This window comes from Pan troglodytes, chromosome 15 (genome assembly GCF_028858775.2).
Source record: "Pan troglodytes isolate AG18354 chromosome 15, NHGRI_mPanTro3-v2.0_pri, whole genome shotgun sequence".
NCBI lineage: Eukaryota > Metazoa > Chordata > Mammalia > Primates > Hominidae > Pan > Pan troglodytes.
The window spans coordinates 54,258,852-54,274,366 of NC_072413.2; the positions used below are offsets into that span (position 1 = coordinate 54,258,852).

Genomic DNA, 15,515 nt, shown 5'->3' on the forward strand with positions numbered 1-15,515 from the left:
CAAGGGATCATTTTGACAGCTGATAAACTGGCTTACATATTAAAACAATTACATGGTAAGTCATTGGGTATCTTAGTATAAAATCGATTTATGTCAGATTCAATTTATAGCATTTGGAAGTCTGCCTGCTCATGCCAACAAACTAGGACTTGCATTTACTCTGACTCACTATAACACACAATATATTGTGGATGCCTATGTACTTTTTCTCCAGTGCTCTTTAGAAACAAGTTATGTGCCTTGTTTTAACTAGTAAGTGCATTTTTGAAAGAGCAATAGGCAAATCGAATTATTCAACCAGGAATTTTGCTTTTTCAACTTAGTCATTCACAGGATGCTTTATTTTTACTTATGATTCATTTTTGTTAGGTTTACTTGTTCAAAGTTTTGCTTCCCATGGCGAGTAGCTCATATATATGTCAATACTTAAATATTTAGAGAAGTAAATGTAGGATGTCACAGCAGGTGATTCATATGCATTCTTTAAAACATTATCTATTGACTAGGTAGATATCTTCTTACAAAATTTACCAACTCCGGTTCTTACAGGAGACTACGGTTAGATTTTCTCTCTCTCTCTTAGTCTTAATATGTACAGTAAGAAATCCTATCATTATTTTAATTTTTACTACAGCACTTGGCATTTCACAAGAATGTTGCACCTTCATTTCTTCCCCTGCGGCATTTTGCTCACATCTGGAAACATAAAATGTTCAAAAGCAAATGCAATGCTGTTTTAAAGAATGGGGTTGTTCAGGGTCACTTTCTCCATCTCTTATCAGGTGAGTGTGGCCCTCCCTACCTTTCTCTAGGTAACCATGGGTGGTCCTTAGTGCAGGATCAGTCCCTGAAGTGACCAGCAGTTATGATGCCTCTGCTGTGTGTGTGTGTTGAGATGGGTGTGATTTCAGAGCATTGCCTCACACTGTGGTATGTGACGCTTTCAGGTCTGCACCCCTGCTGCATCGTCTCATGCTTTGTAGGGAGCTGCTACACGGAGTCAGTGTTGGGAGGTGCCATCAGAGTCTGCATTAAAGTGTGCGCTTTCAAAACTGAGACGAAAAGGCAGAAGAACTTTGAAAGTCCTGATTGGTTTTCATTTATGGTAACTCGCGTACAGTGTGTGATTGGTAATGTGAACATGTTTATATAGATATGTGACTGAGTCACAGCATTCTTATGTGGGAAAGCTACACTTTGCCCCTATTTTCCAAAAGATGTGGGACAAATAAAGCAATAAAAAGAATTGATTGGGTTGGGTGCAATGGCTCACACCTATAGTCCTGGCACTTTAGGAGGCCAAGGCAGACAGATCGCTTGAGCCTAGGAGTTAGAAACCAGCCTGGCCAACATGGAGAAAACCCATCTCTACAAAAAATTAGCTGGGTGTGGTGGTGTGCGCCTGTGGTCCCAGCTACTCGAGAGGCTAAGGCAGGAGAATTGCTTGAGCCTGGGAGATTGAGGCTGCAATGAGCTGTGACTGTGCCACTGTACTCCAGCCAAGGTGACAGAGTGAGACCCTGTCTCAAAAAAGAAAAATAGATTGCACATTAGGTTGACTTAATACGTTCTAAAACACAATGAAAAAATCCATACAAACTTCAATATGAACCTTTCACTTGTTTAGCAATTTGTCATAAACTGGGTAGATATAGTAGTTGAAACTCAGTTCTTAGACAGCAATGACCTTTCTGGGGACAAGGCCAGCACTTGTACACGTGACAAAACTGAGGCCAGAGCACTTACGTAACTTGCCCAGAGTCCTACAGCCAACCGGTGTTGGATTGGAGATTCAGCCCAATCTGTACTATTAGCGAAACAGTACACTGCTGGAATTGAAGGCTGGTTTAAAAAGACTGGAGTTCTTACCCTCAAGGAGCTTTTCATCTGATTGGAAGTGGTAGGATTCCTGGGAACAGGTGTCCGCAAAGCATGTGAATGTCACCTGCCCAACTCTCTGGCAGCAGCCTTTGGTGTTCATGTTTTCCCAACTATATTCAAGTCAGATCACCTTCTGAAACTGGTACCACCAACCAGATCTAGCTTCTTTGTACTTGAGAGTGACCCCAAATTAGAAACAGACTCTCCTCACATATTCTTACTTTCTCTGGTGTCTGCTTGCTGATAGATTGAGCGTGCCTGCCCCAGCCCTGTCCAGCACTCTTGTATGCCATAGATTCTGTACCAGGGTTTATCAAATAGCTCAGTAAACCAATCCAGGATGGGCTCAGGAGTGGCCCAGGGCCGAGTTCAAAGCTGTTGCCTCTAACAAATAGGCCTATGATTTTGATTTACTAGAAAATGCTGTTGATTCTGATGAAATCCAAGTTAGCACTTTGTGACTTTCTTATCGTGGCCATGGTTCGGGCGCTTGTTTGAAATATGGTTCCTTGAAAAGATAGAATATTTTAAAGAGTGTGTTTCATGCAACATAAATTGTGAATTCCTTTAGCCACCTCCTCTCTTTAGAAATAGTACTCACACATATTTTAAACATAAATTGACAAAGATGGCAGAGACCTCATCTTCCCTGTAGCAAATTGAACCAGACCGATTGAGGATTTATTGCCTAATTATACTTGTCAGCCTGACATAGAAGTCATTAGTTCTAGAAAAATATGTTTGTCATACCAGGATTATCTCTAATTAATACAGTCAATATCTAGCATATACTTAAAGCCAAACAGAATAGTGGGTTCCAAAGTATATGTTATGGACTGCAGGGAACTGCTCTAAATACAGGTTCATATTTGAAGGGAGAAAGTGCCATGTTTTGTATACATCATTTTCTCTTCTTTAAATCCAGTGAAATCAGTGCTACTGACATTGACTCCCTTTATTGATGAATTATAAAGGTAGTAGTTGAAAGATCAGAGAGGTTATGGTTGGTGAGTAGCTGAACTCAGATACAAACCTGGTCCAGTGTGTTGTTTTTTCAGCATCAGAGTCCACTAGCCAAGTTGATCTCTGCAGTATCTACATGTGGTTATTCCATTTTTCTAAAGTACATGTAAAGTTTGAGCTCAGCAGAATAAAACCAGGTAGTCATATTGAGAGAGCCAGTTTGATATAAATGTTTCTTCTGCCCGATGTTTAAGCATTTGCTGGATTATCAGTGGCTACTGCAGTGAGGTGATGCAATTTTAGATGCAGTTAGTATCATGCCTCACGGGATAATTAGTACATGCCCATATACGTTTGATACCCTCTAGTCCTCACCCTGCTCTGCCCCCACATCACAGTGTGCACAGTGCTCGAGATGGTAAAATCATTCAGCAATTATTTCCAGGCTGCCTCACGCTCGCTGTAAACTCATTCATTTGCTCATAAATGTGCAGCTTTCTGCCATAAACATAAATATCAGAAGTTGTTTCTGAACAACAAAGGTTCAACTCATTGGCCCCACGCAGACCTACCCCCAAACAGTTTTATTATTATGTTTTCCCATACCGATTAAAATGTTTCTACAGCAATACACCTTGACATAGAAAGTTTGTATTTCGTAACCAGAGCCACTGTGAGAGGTCAGTGTAGTTATTTTTCCAATTTCATTTGGCCCTTTCTGTGGTAGTCATTTTGTATAGTTATTTATTTAGATTTTATAGTGGACTGAAATATTAAATTACCAGTTAGATTTAACAGTTAAAGTGGCTGAAAATAAACTTGCCTAAAACACACATCATTGGCAGGGGAGCCGATACTTAGTCTATGATGCCATATTAAATAGTGCCATGTTGTGGCCATCATTCAGAAGGCTGTTGAGAACACAAGCATACATTACGTTTCTTGGTAGAACCTAGAAGACAAAGAGGTCACTAGCTGTCCCAATAGAGCGTTCAGGACGTTTCCTAGCCCTGCTCCCATCGGGCAGGCTGTTAGAGAACCTCTGACTTCTTCACAGAGAGCAGATCGCGTGAGCCCAGGCAGAGTGAGGAGATGCGTGCTCATCCCAGAGCACATCCAGCCCCAGGGACTCTTTCTTCCCAGGCATTTTGCGGGGACCTGAAAGGCAAGTGCAGTGAGCAGCCTCAGAGAAGAGCACCACGTTCAGATATGTGGTGCAGAGCTCTTCAGAGCAGCTTGGTATCTAGAAAAGGTTGCTTCAGCATATAAGCCACACCAGATCTCTGGCCCTCTATTTTTGAGAGGCAGAAACAACCCTAATTATATCTACACACAAAGAAGACTATGCAGAGTGTGCTCATTTCAAAAACATTCATTTGATTTAGCCAGACTATTGTGTGGCCCAGGAACAATAACTGCAGTTCTATAATAGTCAACTTCCGGGATGTCTAGACAAGAGGGATATTAAACTCCTGAGTCATTTGGTACTAAGAAAGACTTCATAATAGAAAAATTGGTGTCCTTTGAAGAAAAAGAATTTCATTTTATTTGAAATGCAGATGCGAGCATGCACATGTATGTGCGTGCATGCATACACACACGCATGCACACCGCATTCCCTTAAATGAGGCAGACTCTAGTAAGGCATACCTCTTGGTATACAAAGGCAGACCTAGTAAGGCATACCTCTTTGGTATACATCATACATGTAGTTTGCAAAGCAGCCTCATAATTTCTAACATACATGGTGATTTTCTTCTTCTGCCTTCCTAGTGTCCCCTCTATTCTTGCTCTAAATGTATTAAGGACTACAAAAATGTCCATGTGACACACTTGGTGGCCTTTGTCTTCTCTGGCAATACTTTGAATGATTCACAGATACTTTTTGTAGTCTATAATCATTTTAAATATTAATACAAAATTTTCTTCACATCTCAGTCTTCTAACCAGAGATTATCACAATAAAAATGCATATTTTCTTTAAACACAAACAACCTCTTAACATACATTCAGGAGCACATAACACTTCCATTAGAAACATAGACCCTGCTCTGTGTAGAGACACTGCTGCCTGCCATGGTAGACACACCTGTTCCGTTCTCTTGGGTGTAGGTAAGACGTACACACAGATAACCGTAGTGTCTTGGGTGATGAGTCACATAAGATTTTTTAAAAAGTGCTCTGGTACCAGTAGGCCTTGTAAGCTGATTGTTTCAGTTGTCTTTTGTTGTGTAGAAAACTACCACAGAATTTAGTGAGTTCACAAAAACCTTCTGTTTTATTCATTATTTTGTGGGTCAGGAATCTGGGAAGGGCACCACTGAGTAGTCAGTCTCTGGTCCACATCTGGGGCAGCTGGAGCTGGAGGATCCACTCTCACAGAGGCTTCTCCATGCACATGTCTGCATCTTGGTGCTCCCAGGCCTCCCTATCCCCATGTGGCATTTCATTCTCCAGGCCCTCTCCCTGTGGCTTTGGCTTCTTGGAGCCTAGTGGCATGTAAATAGTCAGGCTTCTTGCCCACAGCTGGGAACCCCCAGAGCGGCAAATGGAAGCTGCAAGCCTTTCCTGACCTAGTATCAGAAGTCCCATGTGTCACATCCACGGCATTCTCTTGGTCATTGAGCAAGCTACTGAAGCCAGCCCAGATGCCAGATGATACATGATGATTGCACAAAAGCATCTTCAGGACAGAAAGTTAAGGGCTGCAAAAAAGCTGATTATAAAATTCCTTTGAGGAATAAATCAGTTTTGTAGCTACTGGTTGCCCAACAGCTACTTTGTATTTGAGGAGAAAAAGTGAAATGTTACACATTGTTTTGTATTTGATTTTTGCCATAACACAGTGAAATTATTTTGTAATCAACTCCTGATTGTTAGTTTTATAAGTTTGAGTTTAATGAATTATTTTTCTTAAAGTAGGTTTTTTCACTGACTATTAAGATAAACATGTACTTTTTACAAATTGTTTTTCAGTTTTATTGAGGTATAATTAACAAATAAAAATTGTATATATTCAAGGTGTACAGCATGATGATTTGATATATATACACATTGTGAAATGATTACCACAAAAGTTAATTAACACAAAGATTACATCCACTTAAATTGAAAATCGTTCTTTATAAATTTGGCTTTCAAAAACAGTCACTCTCAGTGAATTTATCTGACTCAGATCAATGAAAATTTAAGACGATGTCTGTTAGTAGTGTTGAGTACTTTAAGAAGTATTTTTTAGATTCCTGACCATGTTAAAGAAGTATTATCTTAAGGAAGCACATAAAATAAAACATCAGCTCAATCATGAAATTCCTCAGGGCAGATTATTAAATAACCATGAGATTAACCAGGCTAACTTCAGAGTTGATTTGGAATGTTTTACTGTTTATTGCTGTAAGGAATTACATTAGTCAAATATAAATGTTTAGTACATTTTCATTAACATGCTGTGTGTGTCCAGTTTCTTCTAGATGCTTTCTTGGTCTTCATACAGTGTCATTATTCAATAAATGTGTAATAGAAAAGCTTATTAAAATTTTGTTATACTTAATGTAAAAGATTAAAAATGAAGATGTTAGATTAAAGTAGAATGAATAGAACACAATTGAAATAATTTGGAGTCCACTTTATATCGATTTATTTGTTAATTTAGAAACATTAAAAGTATGTGACCACAACTTTTTGTTCAAACATACCACTATGGACAAAATAAGAATGATATCATATTATTCCTAGGCTATTTGAAAAAGAATATTAGCTTTTTCTGGCCCAAAATTTGAAAAAAATAAAATTGCTAGTTACCTTATTTATTAATAAAGTAAATATCTGACTTAACTAGTTGCTTATACAAGATTTAAGTGAGATGTAGAACAGAATACAAATATGGTTATCATTGGCTAGGACGGTGTATTATGATATTGAAATCTTAATTAGAACATTGACAGATTTTCCAGTGATTCTTTTATGATGCTGATAATCTCTATCACCTAGGAAAAATAATAATATGTGACTTATCTGTTATGTGAAATCTTAAAACTTGAAATAAATGACTATATTAGTCTAAAAATTCTATTTCTGAGTTTAGGTAATATGGAGAAAGTATGTGTTTTTCTAAGAATGTGATTGAATCGAGTCTTGCAAACTAGTAAATAAACTTTGATTTGATTTAATAAAATATTGTTCACTTTAAGACAGAATATTTGATAAAACCAGAATTGTGACTCTTGGCTTGTCTGTGATTGACGGAATAGAGCATAGGGGAAAAACCTGACTGTGTGGAAAATGCTGGCTTGTGCTGGGCTTTGCCAGTAGAGTGGTGGCTCATAACTACAGGCAGAATTGATAAGTTGTTGAAATGGAATTGTAATGGATTTTTTAAAAATTTTATTATTAGGCTATCAGCTGCAAAGGTCAACACAGTATATCCTACACTTTGTCAAGGAATCAGACTGTGGTGGTGGAGTACACACATGATAAGGACACGGATATGTTTCAGGTAATATTTTTCTTTTTTAATAGAAATTTTAGCACGTTTTCCTTTAATTCTCTATTTTTTATATGTAATCAGATCTTCCAGCCCAGTATGTCCAGGGGGAAAGAGTTGAAGATAATATAAAAATTATTCCTGTTTGGTTGTTGAAAGATTAAGAAAAAAACTTAATTCTTTAATTGTAAAGGGAAATTATAAAGGCTACATTCTCAGACCTCAGTGCAATAAAAATAGACATTAATTAAGCAAGAATAAAAATTTTAAAAGCTAACCACTTTTAAAAGCCAACATTTTCAGAATACTTTCTAAGTAGCATTTGAATGAAAGGGACATCCAAACTACATTTATAGGTCTTTTCAGAAATAACTGTGGGAATATCATGTAGCACAACTGACAAGACGAGGCCAACATCTTACTCGGAAGAAAATGCCTTACGTGCTTTCATTATTAAGAGGAGGGAAAGAGAGAGAAAGAAAGAAAATCAAGGGACTAAACATTTATCTCAAAAGTTTATCTTAATTGCTCAAAAGGACAGCAATTAAGAAAGTACAGGATGGGTTTGGGCATAGTTTTAGTGGTATATAATATAAAGTCTAGAAGCACATCAAAAGAAAGCAGAAGGAAGGAAAAAAACATTCGTCAGTTAATGAATTTAAAAAAAGAGAATTAATGAATATATTCCAGATTTAGTACTTTAAAACAACAAACAATTAAAATTTAGACTAATAACAGAAAAAAGCAAGCATAAGTTGGAATTGATGAGGCTTTGCATTTCCATATGGAGAGTTAAATTATTACATAAATGATGTCGAAACAAACATCAAAAGAGTATGATAGATACTAACATCATACTCTGCTAAAGTAAATTCTAGAGAATAAACATTTAAATATAAAACTGAAGGAACAAAAAGTTCTAGAAAAAAACTTAGGAGAATTCATATTCTTGGAATAGGGAAGGATCAATAGTAAATGAAGAAATAGATTTTACCCTACGCATTTTCACTTCTTTTTTAAATGTCACAAAAATTAGAAGTCGAACTAGAGACAATTAGGGCAACAAATCAAGTAGACAAAGGATTGATACCTACTGTACAGTAATCACTTTTCCCATGCTTTCAAAAATGGACAAAGAACAAAACATATAATTCTCAGAAGAAGAAATATAAATGGCCAATAAATATATAAAATAATTTTTAAAATACCAAATGAATTAATAATAAAATACTCTTTATTACCTATTAATTGGAAAATATTAAATAATACAGCACTGTAAAACATTGTATGGAATTGGTCCCCCTGGTGGGACTGTGAATTGGTGCAACATTTCTATAGGGCAACATTGCAGTACTACCATGAATTTCAGCGCTCAGACCAATTGACCCAGTAATTCTAACTTCAGTCATTTTTATACATAAATAATTAAGGAATATGAACAAAGATTTAACCAAAAAGTTGTTCATTGTAGCGTTGTATATACTAGTAAAAAACTAAAAATAAACCTACACTTCCAGGAGTAGGTGAGAATGATTACAGTATGGTGCATTTAAATGCAAAATACCATGCAGCCATTACATGATTATTAAATGGGAAATGCAATAAAATAAGTGAAAAAAGGCATATGTACACTTCATGCTTTATTTTTATATGCACACACATAAACATAGGTATGGAAGAGAGATGGGACTAGAAAGAAATGCACCAGCTCTTTTTCCATTTTCTGTAACATTGTAAAGTACAGGCCTAATCTGGATCACCTAAGTCAGTACTTTTGATTGAGAAAGAAAGAACATTTTATGTGGTTTTTAAATGTATTTGCAGTAGTCCTGAACTTCAGCACCTCAGACTGATAAGAAGAGCCAAAGGCAAATTACAAATTGGGGAAATATTTACAATTTGTATCACAAAAGGTTAATGTCACAAATATATAAGGTACTCTTGGAAATCTCTTTTTAAAATACCTACAATCAGATAGACAAATGAGCAAAGGATTTGACAGACAATTCACCAAAAAAGGAAACTAAGTAACTCTTAAAAATAAGAAAATATGCTCAACCTCATTTACAAAAAGAAAAATGTGAATTAAAACCACATAGAGATACCACTTTTCACTTGTCAGATTGGCAGAAATCCAAAAGGTTTTGTCAAAGATATGGGGAAAACAGACATTATCCTACATTCTATAAATTGGTATAGCATTTATGGGGTAGCAATTTGAAAATAGCTATGAAAAATACAAAACGTTTACATAGTTTGACTCAGCTCTTCTCTTTGTAAAGCTCTTCTTTCTAGAGACTTACCCCAGAGATATCCTTACCTACATGCGAAACGCCATTTGTACAGAGTTATTGCTCAAAGCATTGCTTAATAGGAAAAGATTGGAAACAACCTAAATGTTCTTCAGTAGTGGACCAGTTCAGTAAATTTGGGTACAGCTATACAGTGGAGCCCTCCAAGGGTATAAAACAGAACAAAGAAAAGCTGTATGTATAGCCACAGAAAGAGCTCCAAACATATTAAATGAGTTAAATATTAATATTATTGAGTATATTGAGTCATATTGGTAATATATATTCAATTAATTTAAAATGCTACTAAATAAAATGTTATTAAATAATATGAAATATTACATTATTAAATGTTAATTTAATATGGTAAAATGGTTTAAATCATGCTTATATGCATTAAAAAATCTCCAAAATGATTAACAAGACATGAATGTAGCAGTTGCCTTTGTTGGGAAAGGGACTGAGCAGGTGGTATACAGGGAGATATTTTACACTTTTCGATTTTTGGAACTATGCGTATGTATTAGATATTTAAAAACTAAATAATCTTAGATAAAATATATAGTCATATTTATAAAAATAGTTATTAAAGTGCCAGTTTGAACTCAAAAATAAGATTTATCATGTTTGGGCAAAATACTAACTGTGGTTTTACTCTCCATGCCATTCCATTATATAATCTTATAAATGTCTTCTTATTCTGTTAAGGAAAATATCTTCCTACATAAGTATATGTATATTCTCCCCTGTTGATATTTTTATGGAACTTTATTATTATATCTTTTTAATACTCATTAAAATTATTTTCAATTTATAAGTTTTTTTACTACTTACAGTAGCAGTGAAGATTTTAAAGATTTTTTTTACAGAGAGAATTCTTAATACTAAAAAAGTGAATAAAGCCTATTTCACAATTGTCAGTGATACTTTTTTACCACTTAAATTCAAAAACTACTGTGATGGTACCTGTTATAGGTAAGTCAGGTACTCTCAAAATGTGAGACATTAAATTCCTTTAAGAAGAATCTTGTTTCTTCGGAATTTTTCAGAGTTTCATAGATATTCTTTAGCGACGTATGTGTCACATAGTGTATTCCGCACTGTTGAACAGTCACATTCGACTCACATGCTCACTTTCTTCCCTCTCATCTCTGCAGAATGAATTAAAAGATTTAGTTGGACTTTTTCAGCTTCCCGTTACTAACTTCTAAGTACTTTATGCATACTTCCTATTTTGTCATACAGAATATCAAAAGACTCAAGATTTAATAAAGTTCATAATTTTTAACTGCAAATTCACAGCAATGAAAAATACAATGACTGTTAATACAGTTTGGTGCCACTGCTTTGAATCATGCCAAAGCACCAGCAGCTTTACCCACCATTGTTCTAGCACCATCAGCGTAGAGACCAGCACAGTGGAAAAGGCAGTTAACGTCTTTGTATTATTATGAAGGTAATTTTGGCCTCATGTACCTAGACCCCATGGCAGGGTCTCAGGGACCCTCTGGGGTTCATCAACCACATTCTGAGAATACTGATTTGTACCAACCTCTTAATTTCATAGCTGAGAAATATGGGTGTTTGAAAGGAAAAGTAATGTAAACTAAGGCCAGAAGAGAAGAGGCATTAGGGGCAGAGCTAAGATTTAGGTCACTGAGCTCTTCATTCTCTGAATAGTACCAGCTCAGCCTCTTTAAATAAAGTATGGTAAGCCAAGCAAGAATTCACATGTTTCTTAAGGAAATATAACACATTACATTCACAGACTCACTGGACCTGTTAGAAGGATCTGTGGCAGATCATTTTAAGCAGAGAACTAAGCAACTCTCATAAGACCTTGAAAAGACAGGCTTGTTTCCATTTTTTCCTCCTTTTAACAAGTTTATATTTCCAAAGCCTACTACTGACAAAAATCACTGAGCAAAAAGCGCTACAGCACTCATAGTTCTGAAGTATGGACCTCAGTGTGGAGAGTTTGTTCGTTTTAGTCATTCCCATTAAAATGATTTCTAGGGTTAATTGAGTATTTAAAGGCAGAATATCAGAAAGAACCAAGAAAGGGCTTTATGCTGCATTTCCCACTGTTGGAGTCAGTTAGTAGACTCAGAACTCAGAAATATTATTGCCTGAGGAGAAAAATCAAAGCTAGATCTGAATTTAAGGTATAAGAAATTGTTAGTTAATATAATCAGAGTAAGATCTTGGTCATTATTTTCTGGAGTAGGCATGAACAAGGAAAGAAAGAAAAGTCTAACAAGAAAGTGAAACATAAAAGAGAAAATAGTTAATGGAGGAATTAGAGGGGTGCATTGTCTTTACAATGTCCCTAGAGTAAAGTGTGGTGCCAAGTGCCTTCTGACCTTAGGGGCCAGGAGACTGACTGGGTCCTGCAGCCGGTGTTCAGGGGTCCTTTCTCTCAGATTTCACAGTTTCACAGGCTTCGAACGTGGTGCTACAAGGCCTAACATTTTTGGGTTTTGGTTTTTTGTTTGGTTTGGTTTGGTTTTCAATTTAGTTGATTTACTGTAGTTTTAGATGATAACATTTAATTAGTATCTATTAAGTTAAGAGGAAAATGTTAAAGAATATCTACATTTTCTAGTAGGTATTTCTACAACCATTGTACATGAGCATGCATGTGCAGGTATGTTTGTATCTCATAGGATTCAGCCTTCCTGTCATAATCTTCCAATTACTAATTTCATCTCTTGACCATCTGCTGTGTCAGAAACTCCTTTGATGACTGGGGAGAGATAACTAAGGCTCTCCTCTCAAGGAGGCTACATCTGGAGAAGGCAGACCACAAATAAACAAACCCTCTGGGCAGAGGAAACAGTGAGCGCAAAGGCTCCAAGTCAAGATCACAGTGGAGAAGGACAGCAGTGAACTCAGATGGACTTGGAAGGGCTGGTAGAGGCTGAGACAGGTAGGACCTTCAGGCCAGGTTGAGTCTGAGATTTATTCTAGGAATTTTGGGAAGCTGTTGGAGGATTTTAAGCAGGAGAGAGGTATAATCTGATTTATGTTTTTGTACGATTTCTCAAACTACTGTATGGAAAAGAATCTAGGTGGCAAGTATGAAAACAGGGAGACCAGTTTGGAGGCTAAGGTAATAGAACCCAAGTAAGAGATAATGGTAACCAGAACCAAAATGGGAAAAGTAGAAGGATTGAGGATGTGTTTGGAGGTACAGCTGACAGTGTTTACACAGGGCTAATGTGGGCATGGAGGAAACTGAAGAATCAGGTTATTCTTGGGTTTTGACTTTTAGCTTGAGCAAATTGGATGTCAGTCAGTCACTGATATAGGGAAGCCCCAGGGTGAAGGGGGATCCAAGTTCTGTTTGGCATATATTACATTTGAGATATTTATCAAACATACAAGTGGAGATTGGGTGTGCCAGTCTGAAGCTCAGGGGAGAGATGAAGACTTTAGCTGTTAGGTGGGATTTGGTGATACTATTTAGGGAGAGAACAGAAAGAAAAGGGAAGGGGGGACTACTTACCAACTGACCTGAAAGTTTCATTATTTTAGTACCAGGTAGAGATGGACCGGGATATGCTGGCTCAGCATAAGCCCTGGATTTAGCAATATATTGATTTTTGGAATCTTAGCATGAGTGGTTTCAGTAGAGTTGTGGGGAAGGAAGCTCAATTGGAGTGGGTTGAGGAAGAAGGAAGCTAAAGATATGGGTGAGGAAGTGGAGGAGATAACAGGTTTTCCAAGAAGTCTTGCTGTTAAGTGAATCAGAGAAACAGGGCTGGAGCCTGGGGCTTGCTTGCAGGTGAAGGAAAGCGTTTTTAAAGGTGGGAGACTAGGCCAGAGCACGGCTACTCAAACTGCACTCCCTCTGCCCAGCAGTGAAATGTTTGTTAAAATACAGAATGAGATAAGCATACAAATTGAGAGGAAACTTTTATGACAGTTTGGCATTGCGGAAACATCCAAGCAGATGATCATTTCTCAAGTACTCGTTTTTATTGTATGTTTAAAAGGCATCAGTGATGGGTTAAAATTTAAAACAACAACAGCAACTATACTGGTCCTTTAACCACAGAGTTTGAGAAGCTCCAGAATGTGTGTGAAAGCTGATGGCATGATCCAGTATAAAAGGAGAAATTGGTGACTCAGGAAAGAGAGGAGATAATATTAGGAGCAAAATCCTTGGGAAAGGGAGAACATTGGAATACCAAGTGTCAATGGAAAGATTGCTTTTAGATGGAAGCAACAATATTTCATCCTTATCCCAGGAGGGAAGTCAGAAAATAAAGTGATTGATGCAGGGAGATGGGAGGAATTGGTTGAGGGAGGTGAGAAAAAGGTGAGGCCCTTCTAGATGCTTTGATACCATCTTACCTGTCCTGGCTTCAGCTGACATCCAGGCAAACCCAAACTTTTCTTATATATATAAAATTTAACATGCTGAATGGAGCAAAGTTCTCACTGTAGCTAGTTATATGACTACCGGCATTCTGTAACTATCACATGAAATTCAGAAGCACCCTGGCTTGCGTGCTATATGAATATCAGATGAAATTCAAAAGCATCTTGGCTTGTGTGCATGACTGCCTTTAAAATAATGTAGAGTTGATCCAGTAGTCAAAAGAAAGGGCAGGCTGCAAGTTTTCCACATTGAGTGATTTTTCAGCAGGAAAGTGACTTAGTTTTGTTTTTTTGTTGTTGTTGTTTTGTTTTCCTGGAAAAAGCAACATGAGGCTTGTGTCATAAAGTATAAAATTTTACCAGCACTCTAGAGGTTAGATTTAAGTGGAAGCAAACTGATAAGTCATGTGTATGACCGATCAAGATAAGTGTCATGACTTAAAATCATTGATCCTAGCAGGCTGTTCCAGTTAGAATAAAATTTCCTCTTTTTACAGTCAATTTCAATTACTTCATCAAGACATTAATTTAATACATTTGGATGAACTCAGAATGTGGCCCTTCTAGAAAAGAGTAATTTCTGTACACAAGAAGGAACAGTTATGAAACATTCAAACCAGCAGAGTGGTTTTGGCTTTGAACTTAGAGCTTGAAAAGTCATTGCCCTCTTCCATGGAGATGGACAAATCTTGTGACAGTGACTGTCGCTATGAGGCTCCAGGTTTGGTGAGATGACTGGGAAATTCTAGAATTTATCACATTTTACTCCTAAACTTCACTGGAATAGAGGCTCAGGACAGGTTTACGCCTAAGTTTGAAGTTGGCTTTGTTTTCGCCTTTATACTTTTCTCCATTTGTTAAATATTTTGCAATAAGTCTTCATTACTTTTCTAATTTTCTTGTTAAAAAATGTTTAACAAAATTAAAGCAGTCTGAATCAGTAGAGTTTCCAAGTTACCCAGTTTTTAAATGAATCTAGCAGAGAGGAGATTTTGCAGCTTTAGAAGGATGAATTATATGATTTTATAATACATCTAATTTAGATTTTACATTGCATTTTTTAACAAGTTATGTGTTTTCAAAACCTGAAATGCATATATCTAGGCAATATGCATCTGTTCAAATTGTTAAGTTTCAATGAAACCAGCAGTTTAGTTCATTCCAGGCACATTTCATTAGGACAAGAAATTAAGGGTTATAAAAAAACAAAAGAAAATAGATGTCTATGGTCTGTTGGTTTTAGAGAGATAGTCTGTGCATGAGAACGTATATATGAGATTTACAAAAGAAATGTAATATTGTTCCAGGAAGCAAGCTGAGCTAAGTGATACAAGATTTTTTTTCTACTTTCTTCATTTGGATGAAAAATGTATTACATTGCCTAGTTTGTAGATAGAACTTTGAGACCAGAATAAAAATGCCTTGGAAATTGACTTTTGGGAACTTTATGTGCATACATCACAGGCCTCTGCATTCCTCCCATTGGCAACTTCAGAATCAGAGTTACAGTT

At 36.6% G+C, this 15,515-nt stretch overlaps 1 protein-coding gene across 2 annotated transcripts in view; it reads left to right on the plus strand.

Annotated features, from left to right (window-relative positions):
• The window catches only part of PELI2 (pellino E3 ubiquitin protein ligase family member 2), a 178,414-nt gene that overhangs the window by 149,539 nt on the left and 13,360 nt on the right, over positions 1-15,515 (plus strand). The window contains exon 3 of one of the 2 annotated variants that reach the window (XM_522860.8): positions 7,238-7,339. The exons of the other annotated variant lie outside the window; for it this stretch is intronic. Coding sequence (XP_522860.3) covers positions 7,238-7,339 — 102 coding nt within the window. The remainder of the gene's footprint in view (positions 1-7,237; positions 7,340-15,515) is intronic. 2 annotated transcript variants of the gene reach the window in all.